Below are 16,282 nucleotides of genomic sequence, written 5' to 3' on the forward strand. Positions count from 1 at the left end.
GCAAGGGGAGGATTTAGCCTGATGACTTTCCTAAACCATAATGCAAATAGTTGAGTCCTTTATCCTTTAGTATCTATCAGTAGCACTTTGAAATGGTTGTGCATTGCATTAGTTCCCACTATATTAAACAAGGAAAGCTTTTCCTAAAAGGTCCTTATTTTCATCCTTTGCTTTTGCTTTTTGAGAATGGAGAAAACAAGGGGAAAAGATATTAAATGAACTCAAGCCCAGAGGAGCTTCCATGGGGCCAAAGGAAAGATCAGACAGAGTGTTGGAAAAATGTGAGGAAGAAGAGAAGCCAAATTCCTGGGGAGATGAGTGAAGGTTTCCTAGAGGAAGTGTCACCAGAACAGCCTTAAGGAAAGATAAGGATTCAGCCAAGCTTGGATGGGGAAGGAGTACATTCCAAGGCAGGGAGGGCAGATTGTGCAAATGTATGGAAACCCCAGCTGGAATGGTGAGATTAGGGAATGGCCCAAGGGCCATTTTAGCTTCCAGATGGGGTAGCCAGAGGATTATTGTGATATAGAGATAAGCAGCATGGCTCTGGGCCTTTAGGGACTGCTCTGTTTTCCTTCAGGTAAATGGGAGCTCCTATTAATCTTTTCATCTAGATTCTAGAACCTCAGTAGTAACTGTAGTCACAAAGCAGATCAATACTTTTACATTTACATTTCAACAGTATGACCAAATATCATTTGATTTCTCTTTCATAAGCACACATTCTCACAGTGATAAACATAGACATGCCTGCCTTTGACTATGAAAGATGTGTGTGTTTCAGGCAAGTATGGGACAAAATGGCAACATTTGCAAAGTTTGTCCCTGGTACCTTTCAGTGCTCAGGCCCCCAAAGTCTGCCTACTGCTTCATGGCCCACAATACTCCAGGTTCCAAAATTACCACTTACTTCTCTCTTTGCAGTTTCTCTCCTCTTTCTTTTCTTCCCCATTAAAACCTTTGCCCTCAGTGGGGCTAGCCTTCATCCATAAGAAGATGTGAATGATTAAGCTCCAAACTCCCTAATGATTTATACATTAAAAGAGGTTAAACCAATTGTTATCACTAATTGGTATAGTTTTAGGAGTATGACACTCTAAAGAGAAAATATTTTAGCTGACAGTTCTTCCTGAGTTCCTCCTAAATAACATTAAGACTATCACCTACCATACATACAAAATCAGAATATAAATCTATGGTTCTGGAAAAAACTGGATTATGAACCCACTATCTCTCCCTTATAACAATATTCTAAAGAAAACTATCCCTTGTAATGATATTCTTTTTTATATTTATTATTTTAATAGCTTTTTTATTTACAAGATACATGCATGGGTAATTTTTCAGCATTGACAATTGCAAAACCTTTTGTTCCAACTTTTCCCCTCCTTCTCCCCACCCCCTCCCCCAGATGGCAGGTTGGCCAATACATGTTAAATATGTTAAAGCATAAATTAAATACAATATATGCATCCATGTCCATACAGTTATTTTGCTGTACAAAAAGAATCGGACTTTGAGATAGTGTACAATTAGCCTGTGAAGGAAATCAGAAATGCAGGCGGACAAAATTAGAGGGATTGGGAATTCTATGTAGTGGTTCATAGTCATCTCCTAGAGTTCTTTCGCTGGGTGTAGCTGGTTCAGTTCCTTACTGCTCTATTGGAACTGATTTGGTTCATCTCATTGTTGAAGTTTAATGATATTCTTAAAGAAAAAAGAGAGCAAAGGAAAAAAATAGCAAAACCAATCAATACACCAAAAAAATAATAAACTGGGGTACCATGTCTATTGACCTCCCACCTCTGCAAAGATGGGGCTTCGTAGTATCTTCTCATTTCTGTTCTTTGGGTCCATGCTTATTCTTTGTAATTTTACAACATTCATTTGGATTGTTTTGTGGTTCTTTCCATTTACACATTGTGTTTATTGTTTTCTTGGCTCTGATGGATTTACATTTAAAGAATAATTAATTCCAGTACTGTGTAAACTGAAAAAAAGAGGTAAAGAAGGAGTCCTAGCAAATCCCTTCTATGACACAAATATGGTAATGAGACCTAAGCCAGAAAGAGTCAAAACAGAGAAAGAAAATTACAGACCAATCTCCCTAATGATTATTGCTGCAAAAATTTAAAATGAAATATTAACAAATATTACAACATATCAGCAGGATAATAATATACTGAGACCAATTGGAATTTATACCAGGAATGTAGGGCTAGTTCAATATCAGGAAAACGATTGCCATAATCGACCATATCAATAACAAAACCAATAGAAGTTATATGATAATCTTAATACATGCTGAAAAAGCTTTCAACAAAATATAGCACCCATTCCTATTAAAAAACTACCAAACTAGTTGGGTAAGGCCTTCTGTCTTAGACCTTAATAAGAGTTTGTTAAAAGTGCTGCATATCTCTAAGCTCTAGAAACTTAGAAGCTGTTACTTGACTAATCTTGGGATTAAATTTTAACCTTCAAATATATGTGTGTGTGTGTATTTGGTGTTAGAAGTCATAGTAGAAGATAGTTTTGTTCAGTAGTCAGATGAAGATGTCCAGTAGAAAACTGGAAACAGGATGAGACTTCTGAAAAATTGCTAAAGACATAGATGTGGGGAGTCACATGTGGAGAGGCGATTGAAATAATTGAAATCTATAGAAAGAGAGTATGTATAGAGAAGCCCAAGCACAGAACTGTGAGAATGATGGTTAGATGAGTAGGAGAATGATGAAGAGCCAGCAAGAGTCTATTCCTTTTGTAACACAGAGATAGCAGGACCATGTGAGGGTAGTGTCACAGAAAATAATGGACGAAAGGCTATTCAGAAGGAGGAGGTCCACAGTGTCAAATCTGAAAAAAGGACTATTGGATCTAACACGGTTGAGGTCATGAATGGCTTTAGAAAGAGTTCTCCAGTAGGGTGATTCCATCTTGCCAAATTGCAAGAGCCTGAAGACATGGGGAAAGAAGTGGACATGGTCAGTGGAATCTAAACTGTCTAGAGGTCGAAGATGATCCTAAGGATTTGTCAGGGTCAAATCAAAGCTCTTTCAGAAGAGATGATATCTTAGCAGTTTTTGAAGGGTGAAGGGAAAGACTCAATAGAGAAAATGATTAAAGAGAAAAAAGAAAAAAGGAGACGATTGTTGGATATACAAGAGGCTCATTTCTTTCTCTGAGACAGAAAGGAAGGAAGAAGAGATGTAGGAGGATACGAAAAATGCCTCACTTTCTCAACCGGTAGCTATAGAGGAACTACAAGTGAGGGATTTTAGCTACAAGCTATTTTACATAGCGCTCAGTAGTAATGGATGTTTCCCTCTAATTTAAATGTTTTAATAAGACCTTATTGTTTGAACATCCAAGTATTACTTTGTTCTGGGTAATTGAATTGTAAGGAACTTTTGGAGTACTTATTTTGTTTCCGTTAGTTTTTTAAACAGGAAGCTATGAAGGGACCTCTGTTAACAAATTCAGATTTCACAAGCTGGGTTAGATTGCCAATTCTATCCATTTTGAAGACTTCTAATTTTAAAATGTTGTTCTTGCATCCTCAGTTATGATGAATTATTAATATTTTTTCAAATCATTCTGAAATGGAAAGCACTATTAATAATCTCATCTCAAGCCCCACAAAGTTGATCAAGCCAAAATTTGATTTTTCAGTTGGCTTCACTTAAGTAAATCAGGATGGGGACTAAGTCTAAAATTAAAGAACATGACAGAATAGTGCTGCCTTACCCATTACTTTTGTGAAGGTACAGACATCATCCTTTGCCACCAATCTCCAAATGGCTAAAGTGTCTTGGAGTTCCTGAAGGGTATATCTAGCTCCTATCTCTGTACCGATATTAGGCCAAACTAGAACCAAAAATTCCATCTGGGAGCAGAGATTCAACAACTGAAAGATTTTGATATTTGCATTTCTGCTCTAGTTCAATAGTTTAGAAAATTTGTTTGCTTCCGATTCATGTTAGTCTAGTTTGCCTTTCAATTAAAACTCTCATCTGCATTAAGATTACAGCACACTGTTATACTTCATTCTGATTTAGGGTGGCATGGAATAGTGAAGAGTCCTGGCTTCAAATTCTGTCTCCAATACTTGCTGGGTGTGTGGTCACTGACAAGTCCCAGAATCTCACTAGGTTTCAGTTTTGTCATCTAAAAATGAGGGATGTGGAGCATTTACTTCCCAAGGTTATTGTGCAGCTCCCATGAAATCATGCACATAAAACAGTTCTCATTTTTCCTAGTGCTACAGAGATGTTAGTAAGTAGTATGATCATGCTAATTTGGTCCACGTTCCTCACTGGAAGGAAGCCATAAATTGGGAGTTCCATTTCTTGTTGCCTAGTGAAAGATCTGATTTGCATTTGAACATCCCTGTATAGTGAGAGAAGCACTTACTGTACAGCTGGAGGGCTTGGGTCTCATTTCTTCCTTTGAGAAATATATGATCTTGACCAAGTCTCTTCACTTCTCTGAAAGTTCACTTTCCTTTTCTGTCATTACATGGTTTCTAAGTCCCTTCCAACTCTAAATTAATGATCCATTCTCTGAATATATGGGTCAGGCTGATTAGGTTAAGTCAGAATTGGAAGCTTTCACAACAAACACAGACTTCACCTTCCCGGCCAAGTGAGACTGCAGAGACCCCAGAGGAATAGGAAGTCTTAATTCAAGATTTGAATATAAAGTCTAGTTTTACCCCCATTTGGATGGACTCAAATTTAGAACTGATTATCATGAATCAGATCAACACCAGCAATATTCATTATAGAAAACTGAGCCATATAAGAGGGAAATGTTGTAAATGAAGAATTATATATATATATATATTTTAAAAAGCTTTATTGTTCTTATCATCATGCCTTTGGACAATTCTTTTTTAAATAGAATATGGAAACTCTTTGAAAATAATTCTCTTACCTAATGGCATCTGCTCAATAGAGCATAGCTTTAGCTAGCATAGAGGCATGAGTTCATAATGTCGTTCTTGATTTCCATGATGGTATCTGGGTCAACACTGATAAACTGAGATGTAAAAAGCCTTGAATGTGACTATCAAGAGTTGAGACTAATGGAGACATAAATTGTAGCCAACGATCAGAGCAGTTACACAGATAACTGAGATCTAACCCATCAATTTCATTTCAAATACCTAGATAATTGAGGGAAAATATTTTCAGTATTACTGTACTGAGCAATCTATATAATTGTTTCAGTGCTCCCCGCTTCACTTAGAGTAGACGCAGAAAATGTGTGGGCTTTGTTCCCTCAAGGCACACTTAAATAACATTTCTTAACTTTTGGCATGACTTTTTTCATTCAGCATACACAGACACACACAATCCCACAAAATAGAAATGTCCCACAAACTAGAAGACGTGTGCATTCAAGATAGCAAACCCCATTCAAGACAAAACGGCAAAAGCCAGCTACTTTTTTCTTTTTTCTTCTTTTTTTAACCCATCCCTTCTCTGTTCTCTACTCCTTTGGGGTCATTATGTATTACCTACTCCCTCTTTGCCTTATCTCCCGATAACTATTTCTGTCTTTCTCACTTGAGCCAATCACTACCTTTCCTGCCAAGCAGCTGAAATCTTTTTTTACCCCAATGACTTAATTTCTATGCTTTGATTAACATGGTTTGATTTACAAGAATTTTTTAAATCTCCTTTTTACATTGTAAATAAATAGTTCATAAGTATCTACTATGTGGCGAGTAATGTACTAAAAACCGAGATTTCAAAGAAAGACAAAGACAGCCCCTAGCCTTGAGAAGTTGTAAGTTTAAAATTGTGGGCAATGATAACAACTCACATTATATATCACTCTATTGATACAAAATTACAGAGTGGATATCATTTGATCATAACTGCCACTGAAAATTATAACCCTGAGGACAGCCTTTTCTTGTAGAAAGAGAACTGGGTTTGAGCAAAAAGACTTGCTTTCTGATTTTAGCTCTGCCAGTTCTAAAGATGTGTCACTTCTGAGACTCAGTTTCTTCATCTGTAAAATCAAAGCCTTGGACGAGGTGATATCCCAAGTCCCTTTCATCTCCACAATCTTTTAGCCCTTTGATTCCTCCCACAGCTCCCTGCTGTTATGCTGACCCCAGAACATTGACAGTCAATGGATAGCAATTCAGCAGTACAGTCTACCTTGAAATTGAAATTTGTGTTTACAAGTAAACTTGACTTCCTTGGACATTACATGAAAATGAAGTTTATAATCTCCCACCCTTCAAACACATTTATGCTATCAGGAAAGCACTTTCTACAACTTAAGAGAGTTGTTGAGTTATGAATCAATCCCTAGAGGAAGTATGGCATAGTTCACTGAGCTTTGGACTCATGTCCCTTGGAAAACACTGTTAGGGAGATAGGCACAGAGAGTTAATGGCTCTTTGAAATCTTCTGATGGAATAGGAAACCTCACAGTTGATACCATCCCATTTGGCCCATCAGAATTGCAGGCAAAACTGTTTAATAATGAATTTTCTCTGATTCAGCATATTATTTGATATTGTAGCTAAAGGAAAACCATAGTGATTAAGTCTCTTATTTTCATTCCCATACTGTAACACTAAGCCCTTTTTCATAGTATTAGACTATTCTAATTACTTCATAACTAACAAATGCAATATTCTCAACTAGGACTGATCCCGGCATCATTTCCATAGCTGGACATACCCTTATGGCTCAGGTTAGTCATAGGCTTGGCAAAGAAGTTGCCTCTGTTGAATTAGAGGGGTAGAGCAACTGTCCAGCTAAGCCTCTTGCTTCCAACAGAGAAGTTACTTAGTATTTCACAAAGGATCTCTACACTTCTTTTTTTTCATTTTCTTTAGTAAGAGCATCAAAGAATTATGGAAAGAGCATTGGTCTTAGAAGTTAGAAATCTAATCTTGATCCTGCAGGTCACTTGCCCTGGGATAATAGTCATGCACGTTCACTTTTCTGAGTCTCACTTAATTTGCATGTAAAATAGGGAAGGTGAGTTGGACCAGATAATTTTGACCAGTTTTCCTTTTTCTTGACTATGAGCTTGACAGACATCAATAACACAAACTTTTACTTCAGAAAAAAGACTTCATAGGAAACCATGTATCCCTTAAGTACAGCTTGGTTTTTATCTAGTCAATGATATGGTAGAAACAATACTAATCTGCTTATCTGTGTCTCTTTCTAAACTCCCTTCTCTTTTCTTGTGTGGATTTCCTTGTTGCTCATTTCTTTGCTTAATAAGCAAGTAATTTTCCAGCACATTTCAGTGCCCAGCATAATGGGTTAAGCCTCCACATAATCATAATGACAATCATAACCAGGTATTGTTATATCCTTCAACATTTACAAAGTGCTTTCCCAACTGTATTTCATCTATAAGTCTATTAAAGTAATTCATCTCTAGTGGTAGGATTTCAAATGGAATGATCCAATAAAAGGGAGGGACATCGGAGAAGAAGGTTCTTCCCTTTCTCCCTTGAATTACACACATGGGGAGCTCACTACTCTACCTCATGCTTAAGGCCCATCCTGTTAATGGGAAAGAATTTGTCAGAAAGCAGTGAAGGCTAAGAATAGCCAATAGAGTTTGGTTTGTAAAATGAAGAGCTGGTGTTCTCAGTCACTTAGAATATAAAATGAGGTAGAAAGCAGTTAAAACTTAACTTCGGAATTCATCCAAGATATCTATTTTAAAGATAAGAGCATTTGATGAATGCCCTAATTGGCCTCTCTTAGGAAATATGGTTTGGAGGATGTTTTGTACACTTTGGTGTTTCTTTGCTGCCATGAAGCCATGGATATAATAACAGGGGCTGGGGTGTGATGCTCCTTCCTGTTGTTACCTCTCAGTGTGATGGAATATGGGAGCATCCCAAAGTGTGGGCTCTGTCTCTTTACTACATAGAAGAAGAGGACAGAATAAACAAAAAAGTTTTGGACAAAAAGCACAGCTGGGAAACATTTGGCTGCAAATTAGTTATTTTCCCTGCCTATATATATATATATATATATATATATATATATATATATATATACAGAGAGAGAGAGAGAGAGAGAGAGAGAGAGAGAGAGAGAGAGAGAGACAGAGAGAGACAGAGAGAGACAGAGAGAGACAGAGAGAGACAGAGAGAGAGAGAGAGAACCATAAACTCTACATAACTTTCCCAAGCTGAGGCATGGTTCACTATGGAATCTAATACCATGTATATGTGTGTGTATATATATATATATATATGTGTGTGTATATATATATATATATATATATATATATATATATACATACATACACACACCTTCTCCGTATTTGTCCTCATCAGCTACCATCTGAGGCAACTGGCTGGAAAGCTCTCCTCACTTGGTTTTGGTGTGCACACATCAGTCTCCTGTGTAAAAATGTCAGACTCTTAAGGGAATTATAGAAGGTAGGGAAGGTAGAGGGTGGGATGAATTAAAAATAAAACAATACTAAGGAGGGACAAGGTGGAAAAAGAGGACAAAAGTATATATGGGGAGAACGTAGGATGGAGGGAAATACAGAGCTGGTAATCATAATAGTGAATGTGACTAGGATGAACTCTCCCATAAAACAGAATCCTACAATATTCTGTTTACAAGAAACACATTTAAAACAGAGAGATACATACAAAGTAAAGGTAAAAACTGGAGCAGAATTTATTTTGCTTCAGCTGAAGCAAAAAATAAAAGCAGGGGTAGCAATTCTAATCTCAGATAAAGCAAAAATAAAAATAGATCTCATTAAAAGAAAAGGAAGGAAACTACATCTCGTTAAAGGATACCATAAACAATGAAATAGTAACATACTAAACGTGTATGCACCAAGTGGTAGAGCGTCCATATTCTTAGAGAAGATACTGAGTTATTTAAAAGAAGAAACAGACAGCAAAACTATATTAATGGACAACCTCAACCTTCTCCTCTCAGAATCAGACAAATCTAACCACAAAATAAATAAAAAAGAAACTAGGAAGGTCAGTACAATCCTAGAAAATCTAGATATGATCGCTCTCTAGAGAAAACTGAATAGGAACAGAAAGGAATACACCCTTTTCTTGGCAGTACATGGCACACCTATACAAAAATCGACCATCTATTAAGGCATAAAACCATACAATCAAATGCAGAAAGGCAGAAATAATAAATGCTTCCTTTTTAGATCACGACACCAAAAAAAGCTACATCCAATAAAGGGCCAGGGAATGATAGTCTAAAAAACAATGGGAAATTAAGCGAAAATGTCAGAGGATTTACATCTGCTCTGAACAAGTGTAGTTCATATGAACTTGGGACTTAATCTTCCTACTGAACCCAAAGTAGGAGACCTAGGTGGGAAAAGGAAAGGATCATTCCCACTGGCAGTGTGGGTCCCCAGAACACATATGATATTTGTCCTCTCAATCTAGGACTAGTTTGAAGTGTGTCTTCCTAATAATGTAATTCATAAGCGCCACTGCGACCCCTCTGTCCCTCTATGTGCTCTTCCCCATGATTATCAATGGATATCACATAGATACTCTTAATTACTCTTTAGAAATGAATATTTAGTAAGGAGGTACAGTAAGAACAGTTGAGGCAAAATCCCCTCTCCCCACCCTCAGTAGATAGAGTCCAGGAGAAAAGGCACTAAAGCTTAAGACATATGAGAAATGGGTGACTCACAGTTGATGGAAGTTCTTTTGCTGGCGTTCTGGATATCTTCTTCTTAGGTAGGAGAGGCTAATTCGGGGACGGTTTCTTCTGGGAACCTTGTCGTACCTTGAATTTGTCTTTTCTCGTCACATCCGGCCCGTTCTTGGCTTTTTATGCAGACATTGCCACAATGTCTTCTTTCCCAAGGTTGATCCTGGGGCATCAGTAGGAAAATGGGGAAGTCCAAAATCCTTCAACTCCTTCAAAGTTCACAAGTTCCTTCTCTTATCCGGGGGAGGAGGGAGGAAGCTGAGGAGGTTTTGTGCTTCCATGGAAGAAATTGTTTCTTAGGGGTTTAGCTGGAACTCTCATTTTTCTCTGATTTCAAGTAGCTTAATGATATCATAGAGATTCCACAGTGCATGACCAAGTCCCTCAGCCAAACCAAATAGACTCACTGCCACATATGTATTCCTACCAAGTGATCATTAAAGATGTGTCCTCACCTGAGAAATGTATAGTATCTAATTACTTATTTTAGGAAAAGATGAGGCTATTTGATTGATTGACTCAATATACTCCTATCCTTACTCAAGAATGATGGATTTCTTAGGCAGGAAAGAAACAAAATGAGATGTAGAGAATTTGGGAAGTATTGTGTTCTCTGATAGTTTGACAAATAATGTGTGTGTGTATGTGTGTGTGTGTGTGTGTGTGTGTGTGTGTGTGTGTGTGTGTGTGTGTGTGTGAGTTTTTCCCCAGAGCAGAAATAGCTAGCAAAATCTGTTAGGTTGATTAGTTTATTGTATGCATAATCAACCCTGAGTGAAATGAATATCTTATTGTGGATATATTAAATGCCTTTTCAAATTTAAATAGTCTATTCAGTTTACCCCATTCTAACAGTGGGATGGTCTTCAATTTTCTAGCGACCCAGAAATAGAAATATAAAATGATGTTGCCTGGAGAGGAGGTCAGGGTACAAGGGATATTCTGGATTTCCAAATGTGAGAGTGATAAGCTCTGTTCTTTCCCCTTTTGAAGCAATTCTTCCCTTTTCCCATATTCTTTTCTGAGTACAGGTTGTCTGCCAAAGTCCATAAGACAACAGTGATCCTGCCTCTGAGAGTTCCCCACAGTTTTTAAAGGCCCGTGACTGCCATGACTTTTGCTGAAGGGTGCCACAGTTAGTCACAGTACAAATAGCAGGTGCAGAGCAAGGATGTACTGCTTTACCCAAGATTCCTTGGGGCCTGTCAAGGCTTTCTAGCTAAAACGACACATGGACCAAGCTCCCTATGTACGGGACAGGAGGAGTTATTCTCTAAATTCTTCACAGAACTCCCCCATCCCCCAGCGTTTGCTGATGAGGACACTTTGTGGCTTATTTTCTTTGTGGGAATAAGAACACTGTCTTCTTTTGGGCAATAATATTACACGTATTTTTCACTGTGTATAATAAAGGCACATCGCTCACCCCTAGATATGAATATTGCTCCACAAGATTACATACTGAAGAAAGGCTTGTGCTGGGATTGAGAGAAACAAGCGGCATGTGATTTTGGTCTAAGGAAGTCTGAATTTATAGTTCAGCTCCCTGGCCTAGTATCCTATGTACTATAGTTATTACCTCAAGGAGATTCCTACTAAGCAGTGTACTCCCTTTAGCTTTATCACTTCTCACAATCCCCTTCTATAAACAATTAGCCCCAAATGCTCCCCTATAGCTCATTACTTAATCAGTCAACAGATTAATTAGTCAAGAAGCCAGGGTAGATTTCTGAATTAGCTGGTTGACCTTGGTGATTAATCATTGAGTTATAGGAGGAAAAAATTCAGAGCTAATTGCATATGGAAGAGAATATTTGGCAGAGTTGAGATCTACCTCCTTGGTTAATTCCCAAGGGGTAGTGAACAGCAGCTGTGACCCCCCCCCATCATTTGCTTTGGATTCCAAACCTTATAGAATTCCTTTTTCACTCTTAGAGAGGCCTCAGAGTAGAAGAATCGCAGTACTCTTCCTGGCCTAACCTTAGGAGAGCAAGGGCTCTTGGGAGAAGTGGGAATCATGGTTTATGTTTAACATGGTAACACTGATCCAGCTAATGACAAATTATAGATGACCCATCTACATAGCAGTTTCCTTGAGCTTTTTACAGCCCTCTAGCCCAAGTAGATTGGGGCCTCCTGCCCAGCCCCCATCAGTACTGTTCCCTACTCCATGGTCCCTCTTTAGCTGTGGGCCAGGGAGGGCCTTCTACAGTATAAATAATCCACACATACAATAAAGAGGTGATTGGGGTTATTTTAGGCTGACATTTTCTCATAACATTAATATTCTGGCATTTACTTATGACCCTACCAAGCTGTTCATGCACATACACATATACACAATAACAAATCTCTGTGGTCTGTTATGGTTTACAAATGTGGCATGCATAATACATTCAGAACTGTCTATCAATTGTAATGTGAGAAATAAGATGTTATTGGAATATTTGTCTCAATACTTGGAATATCATCGATCAGTTTGGAAAGGGGATACCACTGCGAGGACAGCGATTTGGCAGTGGTGATTCAGGAAGTCAGAGAGAGGCAACTGAATTAGAAGTTTGAGACTGAGACAACTGGAATAGGAGAGAATCACTGTCCCTGATGCCTAACAGTTAGGTACATACACCGTAGATGTGAAGAATCAGCACGTGACTGTTTGTAAACACAAAAGATCCGTACATGTTAAGCACACCAGGGCAGAAAAAAGTTTTATTTGAGATTTTTTTTTCGATACCACCATGCTCATACCTACAGATTGAACTTTAATGCGATTCTGCCTCTATTTTTTTCCTTTAAGTGTGTTTCTGTGATGTTCTCCAAATATAGCACACTAATCACTTGTGTGCCATTCTGTACCTCTGTGTCTCTGCAGTCTAATACATTATGAAAAATGAGATTGTCTTATCTAAGGGAGTGTGAGAAAGTGTGGTATGTATAGTGATTAGAGTGTTGAGCATGGTGTTACGGAGGCCTGGGTTTAAATCCTGCCTCGGATACTTATCAGCCATATGACCTTGCACCAGTCAGTTAACTTCTCTCCCCTCCGCTTTCCTCCTCTGTAAAATGAGAGGAGTGGATTAAATGACGTCTAATGTTTCTTCCATGTGGAACTCTGTGATCTTCCAAGGTCCTTCATTTCCCTCTCCCAGTTGGCTCAGAAACCCTTGTCTTTAGAGCCTACAGTATTGCTACAGTTTCCTGTATGTATTTTCCTTTTTAAAGAGAACATTATTGTGGCACAGTTAACAACAAATCGCTATGCAGATGGAGTTCTTAACCTTCTTCTGTGGTATGGGTCCCGCCTGCGTGCTGGTAAAGACCACAGCCGCCTTCTAGGGGCAGCTAGGATCTGGAGTCAGGGGAGAAACTGGTCATCAGATTGGTCTCAGACAGAAGCTGGGCGAAGCTGGCCAGGTCACGGCACCTCCGCCTGCCTCCGCTTCCTCAACTGTAAAACGGGGGCGATAACAGCCCCTCTCTCGCGGGATTGTTGTGTGGATCAAATGAGATTACATTTGTGAAGCACGTAGCACAGTGCTAGGCACACAGTAGGCACTTAATAAATACATCTTCCCTTCTCAGAAGTGCTTTTAAATGCATAAAATAAACTGCACATGAATACAAAGGAAGCCATCAGATGGAAAGACAGTTAGCATGTGTACTAATTCATGCTCAGAACATGAACCACCCTGCAGAAATCGGCAAACACGTTTAAAAGGACTCCGTGCACACAGGGACACTTGGCCCGATGTCCGGCATCCTATCCCATCACCAAGCAAGCGCTGACAAATCCATTCAGGAATCTTCATAGAATTTTGTCAGGAGGTGCCGGTTAGCTAAAGCTTGCACTTGAGACAGATGGGTACACTTATCTGAAAAGAAACATCTCCTTCTCAGCTCGAGGATTCAGCAGGGGGGGGTTAAGAATGGGTTTTGGCCGCATCGTTGGGAAATAGCATGCCGAGCAGCCACCTTCCTATTGGTTTGCCATCTTCGTTCATCACACAAAACCCACACGGGTAGATCTAGCACTCGTCTGTATGTGGAGAATAGGGATCTGGGATTTGGAGGAGAGAGGAAGCTCCCAGATAAAGGAATTCTGGCTGTCAGTGCAGGTCAGCACCTCCTCTGAAACTTCAAGGCTGGCAGTTGCCAAAAGCACTGAGAGGTCAAGTTCCTTGCCCAGGCTCACACAGCTAACATGGGGCCCACCGAAACTCCAACCAGGGTTTTTCTAACTCAAAGGCCGGCTCTGGATGACCTGGATTACCTCTGGATGCTTTGTTCTGGGCTCAGATATTTTTCAACACCTAGAACTGGGTTTTTTCTAACTCAAAGGCCGGCTCTGGCTAAGCTGGGTTACCTCTAGATGCTCTGTTCTGGGCTCGGATATTTTTGAACATCTATATGGAAATCCTTCACCCCAGACCAGAATGGTCGGGTGGAAGTCTTTATTTCGCATGTTTTCCAAGGAAGCTTTTTCCTTAGCGGTTCCCCCTCAGCCCAGAGCCCTGTCTTTGTGGGTCTTTGTGGGACTTTGGGGAGTCCGTGGCACGCGTAGAGGCCATCAACCTGCTTCCGTGTGTTGGGGCAGCTGGGGGCCACCCTTTGCCTCTGGGTTTGCACAGTGACAGCCCGCCCTCCCCCCCTCCCCCCCCCAGGTAAGCTCACAGCCGGAACGGGACTTGTTCCACCAGCGTGCCCGGGCCGTTACATAATTGGAAAACACCCCGAAAAAGCCTCTCTTTGTCCCGAGCGCTTTTCCATTTCTGTCACTCAGATCTTTAGCCTCCCCTCAAGAAGAAACCCACGAGCCCGGCAAAACGAAAAGAAAGCGGCGGCCTCCCGGGGGCGGCCCGGGCTCTCTCTTGCTCGGGAGGACGGGGAAGGGGCGAGCCCGGGCGGAGACGGCAGCCGTGTCCTCCGGCCGGTGGCACTGGCCTCCCCCCTCCCCCCACGCCTGACACTCAAGTTCCCAGAAAGCTGCCTGCCTTGTGGAAGGAGCCTCTCCAGGGGTGCCCCCCTCCGCAAGTGAGGCACCTGGCGAGGGAGCGGGCGCGAGCAGCCAGCGCAAGTTCCCTTGGCAGGTGGGAGGCGCGCATCCTCACTAAGAGGCTGGAGGAAAAGGAGCCCAGAAAGAGTTTGTGAGGAGGAGAGCCGTCCCCAAAGTTGCTGCGACTTGCAAAGTGGGAACGTGTGTCCCAGGCGGCCCGCGGGACGGCCGCCCGAGGGGACCGCTGAAGGTCTGTGTGCCCAGGACCCCGGGAGGGCGAGCCTTCTGAGTGAACTCTCCAGCACGTTAACCGGAGGCTGGGGGGAGGGGGAGCAGTCCCAAGTGACCCAAAGCATTTTGCACCGGGCAGGAGGAGGAAGGCTTCTCCGGTTGGGGCTCCCCTTTTCCTGGGGGATGGGGCGACTGTTGGGCTCTGCGCACACTGACGTTTCTAGGAACACCCCCCCTCCCCGGCCAGCTCGGGCTCCCTCCCGCCCGCAGCCGGGGCCAAGGTTGGGGAGCAAAGCGGGGAGCGAGGCGTCCCGGCTTGGGCTTCCCCCAACCCACCCCCCTCCCCGCCCGTCCGCCCCAGGGCCGGAGCAGGGGACCGAGGCCGCCTAGATGGGGCTTTGGGGGGGGGCGTCGCCACCGCCGCCGCCGCTGCTAACTCCTACCTTTGGGCAGAGTCCTGGGGGGTTTCCTCCGTGATCATCTGCAGATCCGGGGCGCTTTCCGGGGCCCCTGGCGTGAGCAGCTTCTCCTCCGGGCTTGCTTTGGGAATGTCCTCATTGGCTCGGAAGTGTTCGATGAGGCTGTGCTGCTGCCACGTCTGAGCGGCTCTGTGCTGGCCGGGGGTCGGTCCCGGCACCGGGGCCAGGATGTTCTGGCGGCCGGGACTGCCGCCGCTGCTCTTCTTGAGCCCGCTGCCCCTGTCCCGCGAGTGGCTCTTGAGGCGGCTCTGCGCCGCGCTCCCCCGGTGCTCGTAGCCCTCCTGCTGCGGGCAGCCTCCGGGCCCCGGGGCGCCGGGCGAGGGGTGGCTGAACCAGCGCCAGCGGAGCCGCAGGATCTGCTTCACGTCGAACTCTTTCTTGCCCGACACTGACATCTTTGCGGGAGGGGGGGGAGGTGGGGGGCGGGGAGGGGGGGAGACCGAAGCCGGCTCTCCCTCCCGGAGAGGAAATGGAGTCTTTGTTACGTTTCTTTTCTCTGCCTCTTCGGAACAGGCTACGAAAGCCCAAGTGCCGGGAGCAAGCGCCTTCCTTTCCCTCCTTCCCTCCCTCCTCCCTCCCGCTGTGCCTCCCACCTCCCGCTCCCCCCAGCTCTGCCTCTGGGGCTCGGCAGCATCCACTCGGAGGGAGCTGAGGCCGGGCGGCTGCTGCGGCTGCCGCTAAGCGTGTAGGTGGGAACCCATGCCGACAGGATGATGAGGTCAGACCTTAAACAAGTAAATCGGCTTAGCCCGGGAGAGCGGCCGCCGGCGCGCGCCCCTCCCGCCCGCCGCCGCCGCCGCTACTTTGGCACACTCGCGGGCCCTCCGGGTCGGCCCACCTAGCGACCTGCCCCTCCTAGG

The 16,282-nt window shown here is 42.7% G+C and overlaps 1 protein-coding gene across 2 annotated transcripts in view; it reads right to left on the reverse strand.

Annotated features, from left to right (window-relative positions):
- KLHL4 (kelch like family member 4) overlaps positions 1-15,924 on the reverse strand; it is a 189,131-nt gene extending 173,207 nt beyond the window's left edge. Inside the window, exon 1 of one of the 2 annotated variants that reach the window (XM_074278267.1) lies at positions 15,387-15,924. In XM_074278267.1, coding sequence (XP_074134368.1) covers positions 15,387-15,817 — 431 coding nt within the window. In that variant the 5' untranslated portion in view covers positions 15,818-15,924. Of the gene's footprint in view, positions 1-9,695; positions 9,805-15,386 lie in introns of those variants that run through there. The other variant, XM_074278268.1, reaches the window with a different exon arrangement.
- Between the last annotated feature and the right edge of the window lie 358 nt (positions 15,925-16,282).

This window comes from Sminthopsis crassicaudata, chromosome X (assembly GCF_048593235.1).
Source record: "Sminthopsis crassicaudata isolate SCR6 chromosome X, ASM4859323v1, whole genome shotgun sequence".
NCBI classification, from domain to species: domain Eukaryota; kingdom Metazoa; phylum Chordata; class Mammalia; order Dasyuromorphia; family Dasyuridae; genus Sminthopsis; species Sminthopsis crassicaudata.